The 14879-nt window shown below is 42.1% G+C and overlaps 1 protein-coding gene across 1 annotated transcript; it reads right to left on the minus strand.

Moving 5' to 3' along the window:
- Nucleotides 1–4145: 4145 nt before the first annotated feature.
- On the minus strand, nucleotides 4146–10034 carry LOC124674644 (transducin beta-like protein 3). Its single transcript, XM_047210686.1, has 14 exons — nucleotides 9702–10034; nucleotides 8827–9009; nucleotides 8505–8654; nucleotides 7972–8177; nucleotides 7587–7872; nucleotides 7376–7510; nucleotides 7136–7254; nucleotides 6507–6663; nucleotides 6179–6425; nucleotides 6013–6089; nucleotides 5599–5718; nucleotides 5134–5264; nucleotides 4892–5066; nucleotides 4146–4791 (listed from the first exon to the last, which is right to left on the minus strand). The coding sequence occupies exons 1-14, from the start codon at nucleotides 10032–10034 to the stop codon at nucleotides 4306–4308; spliced, it is 2805 nt and encodes a 934-aa protein (XP_047066642.1). The 3' UTR covers nucleotides 4146–4305.
- Nucleotides 10035–14879: the final 4845 nt, after the last annotated feature.

Raw genomic sequence — 14879 nt, forward strand, 5'->3', positions numbered from 1 at the left:
CATTTAGTTTGGTTATGTTGATTCTATTGATACCTTGAACTCCTTGTTTTGATCTCGTATTGGTATCACGACGGCAAACATATTGTACCGGTCACGGCTCGGGTATGGGACCTGTCCGTGTTCTCCGCCGGGGACGGCCTCCGTACGGGAACGTGTCGGTGATGGATCCGTAGGAGCGACCGACATCGGTAGGTCGAGTGTCCGGGTCTTAGCGGGTAAAGGGCACCGCTTGACTAGCGCAACCTAGTCAAGACTCGTCGATGTCGGAGTACCCCTCTCCAAAGTGTAAAAGCGTTAATATTAACCCTGTGACTCCCGGGTTGGGAAGCTTGCTGTCATGTGTGATGCCAATATTTTCCTTGTCTATTTATATTAAGTTCCATTCCTTTGTTGTATCCATGATATCCAGTTCCGACTGACACTTTGTTATTCTCCTTTGATTCCTAATAATTCATTGTCATCTATTCTTCCGTTGTATCTACTTGCTGAGTATGGCCTCATACTCACCCTTGCCTCTTCCATTTCTTTTGCGTAATTAGGTCTTGTTTGAAGATGACGGCGAGGCGTAGGCTTAGTGTACGGGAAGGGAAAATAAATATGTATTATGACTTGTGTAATAGAAAAGATAGTGAATACAGGATTGTTTTAGTTTAAATTTGTGTTCGTTTGAGCCTTACATGTTTATAATCGCAAGGTTATAAATATGTGGCGTTGTCACGACTAGACCCGGTTTCGGGGCGTGACACTCTGATCACAGAAGGGGCATGCAGCCGGGTGTGGAAGTCCCCGTCTACTCAATCTGTCAGCAGTCCAGCATCTGTTCCTGCTAGCCAGCCAGAGGAAGACTTTTCAGTTAGGTGGAGCCCTCGAGCGCCAAATCTGAAGCGCCCCTGGCATATCCACCCTGCCTCCAAACAATTACCTTAACTTTATCACAATTTTAATGTATCTAGACACTATTTAGTAGGCATGACATCCAAATTTTCATAAAGTTGAGATACTTTTGATTGGACGGAAGGTGTATCTATAATTAAAACATGTTTATATATCTTTGTATGTAGATAAAGTTAAACAGTTTTTTCGGATAAAACGGTTGATATTCGCTGGCCTTTTAGGAATGGAATGAGTATAAACTTTCTCTGTATTTCTGTAAATCACATGGCCTATTTGCTGGTAGCAAGAAGCCGAGACCAAGTACATTGTACAGAGACACTTTGTTCCAACCGTTGGAGAGAGCGACACAGGGGTTTTGTTGTACGTGTCAGAGCCGACTCCTCCTCTTTTCTGTGACCATGGACCGGCCATGGATCATCAGGTTATTTTACATGGCTCTCACATGGAGTCTAAAGGTGGACCACTCTATGTAAAATTCCAAGTTTACGATTTGCATCATACGAAGGGACAAGTTGTTGCTTTCAATGTTCAATTTTGTTTTCATGGAAAGAAGTTCAGATTTGAGGCCCCTCGTCTGGGTTAGGCTAAATCACGGTTTCCTGCTACGTATAATTCTGTTGTGACGTGTTCATTTTACATGGTATAACAAGGAGAGAGAGAGAGACACACACGGGAGTGAACGTAACAGCTCTCTATAAATTTTCTAACAGAATCTTATTAGGAGTGAATTGATAAAAAGTGTATAATTTTAAAAAAAAGTCAGTATACACATAGAGAACAAAAACGTAAATTCGTTAGTCATGCAATCTAGAACATTGTCTCAAGAACAAAATACACGAGTACTATGCATAACTTTTATAAGAAGCTGAGTATTGATAATTAACACAAGATATTTATTACGACATCACGTTTCTATTCTCCACTATATGGTTTCCAGTGGGCACAGCGTCTACACGTATATATAGTCTAGACAACCGTCTAAGGCTCTATGCTCAGTTGTCTCTAAGCTAGATATAAATTTGCTACAACCTTCTATGAATAAAGAACTTCACAAAGTAGAAATTGTGCTTGGACGGTTAGTTCAGCACCTATTTAACAATATATAATTTAATTAATGGAAAAAACATACAGTCGAGTGCCTTACATTTTAGATATGTTTACTCCAAATAATGAAATTATATTGGGATTTTGCGGTCTAAGTATTTTCTCAGTTCTCTTATATATGAAGATTTATTGCCGCAAAGTGCATGTAACTTTAGCACACATAAATAAATAATAATTTTATGTAATTTTAGTTTGAATTTGGGTTTCTCTTAATTTTATAAGAAAGTAACTATAGAATGGAACAAGTAAGCTAAAATGGCAAATCACGATCTATCACCATGTGATGTGAATACTTTGAAATATTGGATAGACATGAAAACTTGATTAGATGGTGCGCTAAGGATGCATTATCTAATCTTCGAGCTTCTAAAAGACTTTCTTGTACTAGTGCAAGCGCTCAAAATAATGTCAGTGTATAAAACATCTCGATGTAAATAGTGCGAACTATTTACGAAGTATAGCGCATCGTAGAGAAAAATATCAATATAAAAGGGTTCTTTGGTTGCGCTGATCCCAATCTTTTTCTCCCGCTCATTTCATGCAAGAAAACATCGATTTTTATTGAACAACCCTACATATTAATGCAAAATCCTAATACGGTTTGTCATTCTCATCCAGGCAAATTTTTTATTTATCCTTGTATGTTTCTTCTACCGCGCAAACAACTCTAGAGTATTCCTAATAAGGTGAAACTAAGCTGCTAGAAGCCGGGGTGAAGAAAAGGCCATGGCATGCTTTGCCTTAATTATGAAAGTCAAAATAATGTAATTTACGATATATTGGGTTGTGACCAAAGTTTACCCTACCAAAAAAATTATCATGACCAAAAGGTTTGCTCTTGCTTGGATAGTTGCCAAGTTTTTGGGATCCTAATACTCCATTAACAACTCTAGTTTAATTTTTTAGCCAATATTAGCAAACTTGTGGGCAAGGAAAAGCTCAACCAAAATATTGGCTGACCAAATTTTGCAAGGCAATCTTGGGTAAAAACCAAACAGACCCTTATATTCATCTATAACAACACCTAACAATTTAGCTAGTTGTAGGCCATTCGTATGGCTCGCATTGGGACGGACGTTGAATCACTTTTTGCATGTCATCGTGAAAACTGGAAGTATGCGATTTGCATTATGCGAAGCGAGACATGTTGTTGCTTTCTATGTTCATATATTTATTTTCACGGCAATAAGGTAAGATTTGAGACCCACACCCACGTCGTCTCATGTGCATGTGGCCATGTGGGCATGTGGTGTTTCTTGCTTCATTGAGCAGGGTATCTAGCCATGAAAATTGTATTGTTTTTTGCTGCAATATGCGCTCATTTCTACATGGGTAGAATAGCATGGATAAGGTAGGCTCAACAATTGTGTATCTTTCATCTTTGCAAGTTACGTCCTGGGCTGAGATAACGTCCAAGCATCCTGAATGCAATCTGCTCTCTTTTCTGTGGAAGACCCTGAACGGGAATATGCTGTATTGCTGGTGGAAGAAACCATAATCTCTAGCTGAAGTTGATGACATTGACATTGAGTGTTTATAAAGCAGGGACCATCGATTGTTGTCTGGCATCTAAACGTCATATTCCTGAATCCTGCCTGATGCCGATAGGCTTAGCAGCAGCTTTTTTAAGTCCTGTAAAATTCGCATAACAATATTCCCCCAACATGGAGGTATCAGTAGCTTATGTTATCGAACTGGAAGCACCACAATTTATGCAGGCGATTACAACCATGGCAACTGCACATGACTGGTGGCAACTAAAAGGCGATGGAAACTACAGCCATACAAACTAGCAACAACTTAAGACACCTTTTACTCCAGACTGATTTTAGAAAAGTGCTATAAACATTATACCATGTAACTTATGAAACGAGGCACACAAGTAGTCCACCTCACACCCCACTCAAGCAAAAAGAACTTGCCAAGTGACAAGGACATGAATTATGCAGCAGCCCAGCGTCCAGATCACAGATCCAACAATTACAAGTGGAGCAAGCAACTTTATGGCTGGGGTACGTACTGCCTCCGTGGAAAACAATCAAGGCAAAACTAAATCAGCAGATAAGATGACAGAAGCAATTTCTAAAACTAAAAAAGCTTAACTGTGAATTACTGAATTATCACAAAATTTTCACAGATTACTCGCACATGCCTGAAGCACACAGGTCTTTTCGACTCAGCAAAGAACATTCTGTACAATGTTTGTCACGTAACAGAATAAATATGATTCATGTTGCAAAATGGTAGAGGTACAACAGCAGCTACAAAATTGGTGGTGTGAAGAGAGAACTGATCGTCGTTAACTGATTAAGCCTCGACAGAAACAACGTTACTGGAAGAAGTCTTCACCTTCTTACTACCTTTCTTGCTTGATTTGCTTGATTTTCTTTTCTTGCCCGGCTGTTCAGGGCTCTCTTGTGCAGGCTCTTCCGGCAGGATTTCACGGTTCTGCACTGATGAATCGTTTGTAACATCTCTTGCTGTGCCCACATCTACTACATCTGTGTCAACAGAAACAACATTGCTACCTTTCTTGCTTGATTTTCTTTTCTTGCCCGGCTTTTCAGGGCTCTCTGGTGCAGGCTCTACCGGCAGGATTTCACCATTCTCCACTGATAAATCGTTTGTAACATCTCTGGTTGTGCCCGCATCTACTACATCTGGGTCAACGACAGACATCCGGGTCAAGGTGTAGTCCAACAAAAATGTGCTGCGTACTAGTCTATCAACTCTGCTGAAGTGCCTTTGCGAGTATGGAATAAGGCCCTCGAGTAGCTCACTGATGCCTTTTATCTGCACAAACAAAAGAAATATCTGAGAAAGAGAGCAACAGTTTGTCACAGAGTATCGATATGCTATTCAACAGAACTCTTCAAAACAGAAAGGTAAAAACCTCCACGATGTCAGTGGGAGGAAAGCTCCTCAACACCCGAAAAAGCACAAACTGTGCAACATGACAAAACTTGGGCTTTGTATTCCATTCACGTATATACTCGAGAAGCACGCGAAGCCCTTCCTTTGGGAGACCATGAAGGGCTTTTTCTATAGGGTCCTCTGGATCAGCTTTCCTGCACGCCCAACAATATGTCAAATTTATTCAAAAAAACCAAAGTGAGCTCCTTCGAAGATGATTACCTGCAGAGCTGTGAGAATAACTCAAGAAGCCTGCGCGGTCTTCTAAGCTCAAATGCGAGTTGTATTGCTTTTGTGTAGTCAGAATCTGATACTGCATTTTCCAATTCTTGGCCTCTTAAGACTTCCTCCTCCTGCAACAAAGGTGAATGCAGGTAAGTATTGAACATATATCCAGGGAACAATAGGCACTCACAGAAGGAAACATGTACAGCAAGTGGTAATTCCATCAAGACATAAGAATATACACATACAACAAACGATATAAGCCAGCATCCCAATACTAAACCACTAACTGGAAGTGTTCAACAGACTCAGCCATTTACAAGGACTAAAGATCGTGTTTTCAGTGTCGTTACATTTTGGGAAGATGATGTATTCGGAGTCGTTTGCCCATGAAATTAGACAAAGACAATGGTGTTGCAGGCATAGCGCTATGCTGAAAATATAATAGAATACTGCACTTGCCTTTTTAAGGAAATCTTCCTGCTTATCTTCCAACGTGCAATCGTGCCAAAGGTTAAGGTCTGAATCAGTTCCACCAGTAGCAAGCATTTCAGTTTTCCTACCAATAGCCAATGCCCAAACCTGTTGAATAACTGACAGTCAGATGGGAAAACAACACTTACTGGCGACGAGGCTAATGAATCACACCACCAAACTGCACATCATCACCCAGCTCTAAATGGAACACAAGTCAGATTCATCACTAGATTCTCTTAAACACTGGTACCAGCAGTTCAATGTGTAGTGTTTTAGTTGTCAATGCAACATAAAGACTACTTCCAACATACAAAAGAAACGATGCTACTGCGATATCATAAAATGATGATCTATTGAGCTAAGGTTATAAATGATAACTAGCAGAGCTACATAGCATACCTTCCCATCATGCTTGTCATAAGTAGCAATGCACTCATTTGTTTTTATTGTCCATAGCTTCACTAAACCATCACTTCCTACAGTAAGGAAATCACAAGAGAGTCAGCCCAGTGTCCCACAACTTGATACCTAATAAAACAATAAAAATGCACAGATTTCTGATTACCACAAGAAACAAACTGAGTTCCACGTGAAAGGAATGATGCTCTCAAAACACTTGATGTATGGCCCTCAAATGTCTTCAAGCATGAGCCGTCAGGAACATGCCATATTTTGATTGTTCTGTCACCGGATGATGTTATGACACATCGTTCAACAGGAGAAAACTCAACTGACCAAATGCCCCTTTTATGCCCTTTAAGAACAACAGAGGACACTAGGTTTGGGAGTTTCCAAATGCATGCCGTTCGGTCCTACAGAATCATGGTAGTGAGACCTCACAGTCAAATGAGGCAAGTCAAACCTTCAAGAAAAGTTAGCATACTCAATCTCACCTCAGAACCACTGCAAACAAGGCCATCATCAGGTGAGACGGACAGAGAATTAATATCTTTATCATGTGCAGCTACACCAGCCTTTGCTTTGAGAGGAACTTCACCGTTGGCATCAATCAGCTCATCATCCCAAGTCCAAACCTTGATGGTTCGGTCGCTAATAACAAGGGAGGCTTATTTTAGAAGATTGATAGCAATACAGAATAGAAATGTATAAGGGAACTATCATTCTGGTCAGAACTTGTAATGAAGAATGAAGTGTTGAGCAGATCTGCTAATTCCAGGATTTGGTCTTAAGCATTAGTTAGCTGAATGTGTCTGAATCCACAAATAAGTGAAACGACCCAAAGACCAAGACAATCTCAAGTTACATTACATACTACTTAAGCAATTCAGCCACAGTGCTACGTACAGTAACTTGATTTCAAAAGGCAGAGTTAAATTCCCTCAGAACACCTGCCCAGCCCCCATAGACATGCAAAACCATACCAAAACATGACATCTCAAAAAAATTCTCACGACTGACAGATAAGTATATGTTTTAATTATTCATCGCCCGTACGAATTCAGAACGAACTGAATATCGCTATTAGCTGAAAAAATGGAACAGTTATGATTTTCAAACTAACCTGCTGCCACTAACAAAAAAGTTCTTCGATTTCTTTGAGAAAGCAACACAACCAATAGCTCCTAGATGGCCTTTGCCGGTACCAATGCAGCTTCTCTTTTCCATATCCCACAACTTTACCTGTAAGATACCAAATGTTACATCTACAATACAAAAAAAAATAGCGCAGGACCAAATAACAGCAATCCCACAAAAAAGTATGTTGATTCAGCAATATCTTCAGATAGCACATAAGACTTACAGTATTATCTTTGCTTCCAGTTACAACAAGTTTCTTCCCAGAAGCAGAGACACAGGTGTCAAGGCAAACAACAATTTCAGTGTGGCCAGCCAGCACATAAGAACATGACATTGATGCAACATCATAAACACGGACCTGCATATGGAGGAAATGGTGTGAGAAATTAGAAACTCAGAAACCCGATAAAACTGTAACAAGATTATTAACACACCTGCTCTAAGTTAGTGGCTACAGCAAGGTACTGTTCCTCTTCCCCAACAAACTTCAAATCAAGAATCTCGTCGTTATAACCTATTAGACGTTTATATAGGTTCAACTGGAAGGTTCCTTCATCAGTTCTCGTACAAGAATAGAACAAAAATTCTTGATCAGCAGTGACACATAGCAATCCTCGGTCATCTGGCAACATAACAGTAGCTGTAAAGCCTCTTCTTGATTCCTCATTCTCTGAGTTGATGGTTACATCGGATGACTTCTGCTCAAATACACAAACAGCGCTGTGGAATGACCAGAAAAGGGATTGAGAAATTTATTTTAGATGCATAATAATATGAAGTATACGAAAACTGTATACACAAGAACAATGAACAATGTACCTTTCCAAGCACCATATGCGAACAACTCCACGTTCACCAACTGTAAGACAATAACCATTTGCTTTTTCCTTCAAATTTGCCGGTTCAACACCCAGACAAGCCAGGAAGCCACTTCCTGGTCCAATGAAGGAAACACCTTCTATCATTTCATAAGCCGTTATTGTCTTCTTTGAGCTATACTTCCGAAGATCCCACACAGTCACAACCTACAGATACAGATGTTCCATCAATCACACTGTTGGTAGTCATTACCACTTTGCAATGTATGAACTGAAGAATAACGCAATGGTAGCTATGAAAAAATATCTAGACAAATAAAAGCATGATTTAACTAGCGCCCTTCCCCATGAAGATCCAATATTTTGACAGTTTTAATCAACTCCAAACCCCAGATTTAATGACGGACCCGATGGAGCTCATGGCATCTTCAAAGTATACACTAGCACACACAGAATATGAAAATGTAACTTGAAACATGGGTGGGATTTATGCTAGTTTGCCATATCGAACAGATGTCAACACTTTGGCTATACCTTATCCCTCCCTGCACTGAGCAATGTTTGGCCATCTTCTGATAATGCCAACGAAGTCACTGTTGACAGATGCGCCTTAAGCACAGCAATGCATTTTTTGCTTTCAAGGCTCCAAACCCGCACATCGCCATCGTCACTTCCTGAAAATAACTAGAGATCCAGAAAATAAAGAGGGCATAAATACCACATATACATATCATTAAAACCAACTATAGCTCGGTGTAGCTAATACCGAGTTACCAACAAACAAGAATAAAAAGCAGCTTTCAGTTGATCCTGTTTGAAAGTAAGACCAGTTACTTATCTGCAAAATCATACTCACCAGAAGGCGCTTTGGATCTTTATGGAACATTATGGTGGTGACAACCCCTGTGTGGCCTCTAAAAAAATGCGTGCAAAATCCACCATCTACATCCCACACGCACACCTTCTTGTCTGCTCCAGCGGTCGCAAGCAACCCACCAGAAGCATGGCATGCCATGGCCATAACAGGACCATCATGTCCCTGTACAACATAGCAAAACAAATGAGCAAACCTCAGATACCGATTCTGAGGAACAAAGGCGGTGGAAATACACTGAACCGGATATTTTTAGTTCTAGAAGATGTTGGCATTTATATATGCGAAAGGGTGTCTGTAACTGCTGTTGCCAGTATGAAACAGGAATTGATGTACAGTTCTTCATAGAAGATGTAGCAAAGGCTAGATTTTGTCGCAAGAATCTGCATGCTTTTATGAGTTATAACTCTCTTATAGCATAGCAAACCATCAATTAACAGGCTGCCAGGTATCAGGATGGGAAGGCCCCCTGAGATTCTAGCACCTATGCTTACACCAAGTTTTGTATACTTCCAGCAGCACGAGCTTGGCAAAAATTATTTTAGAAGTAACCATGTATTGCCATAAGAAAGTGCAGCTTGTAGCAGTTCCAGTGCAAGCTGGTGAAAGAATAGATACCGGAATCACCTTCTCAAGACTAAGAACAAGAGCGGTGGAAATTTCTACCCCCTATGCTAAATTTCACCTTGCTCAGTTCCCCACACAGATAAATGCTAGTCTATGATGCTCTAGGTGAGCTTGCCGCATATGTACACACAGGAGACTAGCAAAAATTGCCCTGCCGTCTGCGCTTAGCATCAGGATGCAACATATGAAACAGGAGCACGCGGAAGACTCGCGAAAGATTAGGGACGCACCTTCCAGCTGCGGATGCAAGTGCGTGACGCTAGGTCCCAGACCCTAACGAGCCTGCTGTGTCCCGCGGCGAAGAGGAGGCGGGAGTCGGGGGACAGTGCGAGCGCCGTGACGGCCTCGGAGTCGCCGTCGATGGGGTCCCCGATGGCGGAGGCGTCGGCGGCGGACACCACGCGCAGGTCGCTGCCGCAGGCGCACGCGAGGAAGGCCTCGGCCTCTGCGCCGTCGTCGCCGCCGGGAGCGCCTGTCCCGACGGCGAAGGGCCCGCCCGTGTAGAACTGCTGCAGCGAGCGGTCACAGCGGTAGTTCTTCTTGGGCCCCTGCGACAGAGCCATGGTCGTCGTCGGAGCTTAGGGTTTTGCGGTGGCGGCGGCGCGAGGGTTTAAGCGGCGCCGCGACGAGGAGAGAAGGAGAAAGGGGGAAAGAGAAGAGGTCGTGCGAAATCGGGCTGGGTAAGGAGACATGGGTTTTCCATTTATTTACATGAATGGGCTATTGGGCTGCGATCTAAGGGGTGGGCTGGTCCTCGGCACGGAAAATCCTATACATCGCCCATTAGCGTGCGTTACCACGCTCCGATCGTGCGCGCATGGGCTCTGAGACGGACCATTACGCGTTTCCGGTCGGTTTTCTTTGGATATTTTCTGGTTCTCACGTTTTGGTTATCTTCCCTCGGGTTTTCTTTGGTTTTTTTTAGTTTTTTAGTTTTCCTTTTTTTATTTCTGGTTTTTATTTTTATGTCTCTTTCTTCTGTTTTTGAAAAAAAATCAAATTCAAGCAACTTTTAATTTCTGCAAATTTCAAAAAGTTGAGCAAATTCTGAATCTAAGCAAATTTTGGCTCTGAAAAATCTTTAAATTATACTTTTTAAAATATGTATATTATTTAAATCTAGAATTCTAAAATAATAGAAAAAAAAACTATATAAGGGAGCCCTTACCTGGGCCGGCCTAGCAAGGAGGCACGCAGAAGCGATGCGTGCTCGCTCCCGCTAGTGGGCGATGTATAGGTCGACAACCTCGGCACGCACCAGCAGTTCTCATTCGTTTTATTATTATTATTTTTAAATTCTTGAACAGTAAAAGGTTCTAAATGACAAGGATACTGCATTAAAAAGGCCGATGGTACAATTTAAAAGAAAGCCCTAGGCAGAACTGAAATATGTGCAAACATATCCTTACAAACTTTACTAATCACACGTTGAAGAAATCTTACGTGATGCGATCAAGACCTTGTGCTCTGCCGCCATGCCACGAGATGTGGTGGCTCCTGACGCCACCATGGACGAAACGACTTGGGGCGCCAGAGGAAGCTGATACATTGCAAACGTATCTACAATTGTTGATGCTTTATGCTTGTTTTACACCAATTTCTATATCTTTTGTTTACACTTCGTGACATTTTTATGTATTTTCTGGAACAAACCTATTAACAAGATGCCACAGTGTAAGTTCATGTTTTCTGCTGTTTTTGTATTTAAGAAAAGTTATTCTGTAAATATTCTCGGAATTAGACGAAACAAAAACCGAAGTTCTTATTTTGCTGTCACGAAGGCGGAGTCCAAAGGGGAGACGAAGAAGAGCCAGGAGGCGGCCACACCATGCCTAGGCGCGGGCCCCCTTGCCACGCCTAGGGGTGGTGTGGGCCCCTCGAGCACCCACCGACATCGCCCTTTCGCCTATAAATTCACATCCTCGAGAAAAACCTAAAGACCAGACCTCCATCTACGAAAAGTTTCGTAGTCGCCGCCATCGTCGACCCTATTTCGGGAGGGTTCTGAAGCTCTTCCGGGCACCCTGCCGGAGAGGGAGATCATCACCATGCCCGCCTTCGAAGTGATATGTGAGTAGTTCATCTCTAGTCTATGGGTCCATAACAGTAGCTAGATGGTTGTCTTCTCCTCCATATGCTTCATGTTTAGATCTTGTGAGCTGCCTATCATGATCAAAATCATCTGTATGTAATGCTACATGTTGTGTTTGCTGAGATCCGATGAATATTGAATACTTTGGTTGAGTTGATTATAGACCTGTTTACATATTATTTGTGATCTTGCATGCTCTTCGTTGCTAGTAGATGCCTTGCCCAAGTATGTGCTTGTGACTTCAAGAGTGAGTATTTATGCTTGATAGTGGGTTCATACCTCTAGTAATCTGGGAGAGTGACAATAACTCCTAAGGTTGTAGATGTGTTGTTGCTACTAGGAAGAAAAAACAACAATGCTTTATCCAAGGATAATTTTATTGTTTACTTTACACACTTTATTTCATACAATACTCTGTTGCTTGCAACTTAATACCCAAAGTTGTTCGGATGATATCCTAAGGGTGGATTATTAGTCATAGATACAGTTGGATTACGGTCTATAAATCTTGTTGTAATGCCCAAATGAATCACGTAGTAATCATCTTGTCATGTATGGTCTTTTATTTTGTCAATTACCCGGTTGTAATTTGTTTACCCAGCATGTTATTTATCTTTATGGAGAGACACCTCTAGTGAACTGTGGATCACGTTTCTTTCTTTTACACTGATAATCTACTGCAAATACCTGTTATATTTCCTTACGGCAAACACTGTTCTCTTTATTTCACTGCAAACAAACATCTCTTTTCACACTATACGTCTAATCATTTATTTTCAGGAAAACTAGTAAGATTGACAAACTCACTGTAAGTTGGGGCAAAGTAGTTTGGTTGTGATGTGTTCAGGTTCCATGTTCTTGCTGACACCGGTAGTGCGTCCTGCCAAAGTTAGCCATCAACACCTTCAGAAGTGATTTGTTTCTCCTACTTATCGATTAAACCTTGGTTTCTTACTGAGGGAAAAGTTGTTGATGTGTTCATCATACCTGGGGTTTCCCAACTGCATACTCTGCACAACATCAGCAGCATATTCTGTCGCACCAGTTTCGAACTTGAGCACAACTTGGCCAAGTTTGTGGCCGCAGATAGTGACGGCCTCTCGCCATCGCTTGGGATTTGCTGCAAAATATGACACGGTTTACGGGGACTCTGAGATCCCTCGCTTACAGCAGCATCGCCTAACATTAGTAGACTCACATTTGCTTCCTTCCTCTCCCTTGCCGCCAAGGCCGACCAAGAGAAAGATGACAACATGACCACTAGAGAGGCGATGATGGCCTAAAAGAAGCACTTCGCCGTCTTCCACCTTAGAAGCTCAGTAGAGAGCCTAGACGACGTCCCTCGAGCACTGCGCTAACGCGTTGGGACGGGAAGAAACCCCCGCCAGCCAGTGGATCTGAAGGCAGTCAACCTCTTCATCCTCTCCTCCTTGCCTCCACGACCGGGAAGGATAATAAACAACATCGACATCACACCCCAAATCAAGTGGCAATTAACAATGATTCCAACATGAATTCGACGAGCACCAACAAGCCAATCGCCGCCACTCGCAAGACCAACACAAGAGGCCACCACACGCAGCTCGGGCGTGCCGACAACAAAGATTCCCATATAGGGGAGGGTCATGTGTGCTGTTCGGATTCTGCTCGGATGAACATGCGTTACTTTATTTTGCAAAAAAACCCATGGCGGGCCATATCCTAGTTTGGCCTCAATGGAGCTCCGTCAGTATTAGCCCGCTGCATTTGGAACTACTTGCGTGGTGGATTTGAAATTACATGCAATGCACTTGAAAGTATTAGAGCTGCATTTTGAAAGTAGGCTCATATAAGTACCAGTCAGCTGCATTTGGAAGTACAATAAAAATGTGAGGAGAAAATAGACCCACGCTGGGACACTCTGCTTTCGACACGTGTCTACACGAGAGTGTCCCATGGTATACTACCGGTTGTTCGAAAAGGGTGGCCTTTCTCTACTCCTACTAAGTTGGTAGTTGGCTGGATATACCCGAGTTCCCGAGGCCCAATCCAATTTGGTTGATAGCCTAGCTAGTACCAAATCTAGAGGTCCAACCTGAAACATTTGGGATTTTTCTGGGCTTCTTCCGAGGAATAGCAAAACATTTTGTTCATCCTGGAATGAAATCCGGAATCCGGAACGCCTGGATTCCCAATCGGGGGGTTCGAGGTTGAATATTTGGCCTGCTTGTTTTGCCGATGGAGGTCGCATACAACCTTGAATTGAGATGACCCATAAAAATAAAAGTCGTCCGTTCTGATGAGGGGCACAACTTTCATGAAGACCATCTTTTCAAGAAATTTTATTGACGATTTTTTGTGAGCCAAAATTGGTTGTCAACACATTTCTTTGAGGGATGACAATTTGGGGATGCGTCCTCTACTGTAGGATGTCTTTACAGAAGACATGAAACTAAGGGCATCTACAGAAGACATAAAATTGTGGACAAGTAGCTGGTGTTGCCTGCTAAGATGAGATAAATCTTATATAGGATGGCGAAAAAGCTCTATCACCTCGTGAGTGTGAATGAAACTTGTAACGTTGGACACATGAATGTGGACCTTTGCGGGTAATATAATGTACCTATACAAAGTGTATCAAATGGTGGCATTGTCACTCACCGGTTTCGGGTAGATGCTACAAATGTGCCGAGAAAGAAATCTACAAGGGATTCCCATACCTCGTGAGGCAAGAAGATCGTAGAGTTTAGAATTCAAAGTAAAACTCTGATAGTTCTCATAGCCCAAGACCGAAACATTTTCCTTAGTGAAATACAAGGACGGCTGAGATTAAACACCACTTGTTCGGGTTTAGGGGTAGGATGACTAAGATTAAACGATACCATGATACGCCTTCGAGGGTTTACACTATTTTGAGATTTTGGGGTCTATGGAAGCACAAGCCATTCCACATAATTGTTTTCAAAATCATTGAGCTTTTTTACCACTGGTTAAAATATATAGATGATTGTGTGCATTCAAATAACGTTCTGCTATCAAGGACTTACTTAGTACTTTCTTTACTCACCCCCTCTGTAAAATATGTCATGTTAGGTGATTGACTCCAGGGACGGAGACAAGGGGGAACGACGGGGGGGGCTTAGTGAGAAGCTGGCTGCGTCTCACTCTTAAGGTTGTAAAAAGATGTTCGCCAAGTTGGAGACCAGATCGATACACCAACACTGAGGAGGTGCACCTTCGAGCTACACATGAGATAGACTTCGAGAAACCAATCCAGAAGGATGTTTGTTGAAGATTGAAGCATCTTGGCCGTAGTTGTTGTAACTGTTGTCAGAGT

Source organism: Lolium rigidum, chromosome 7, assembly GCF_022539505.1.
Source record: "Lolium rigidum isolate FL_2022 chromosome 7, APGP_CSIRO_Lrig_0.1, whole genome shotgun sequence".
Lineage (NCBI taxonomy): Eukaryota > Viridiplantae > Streptophyta > Magnoliopsida > Poales > Poaceae > Lolium > Lolium rigidum.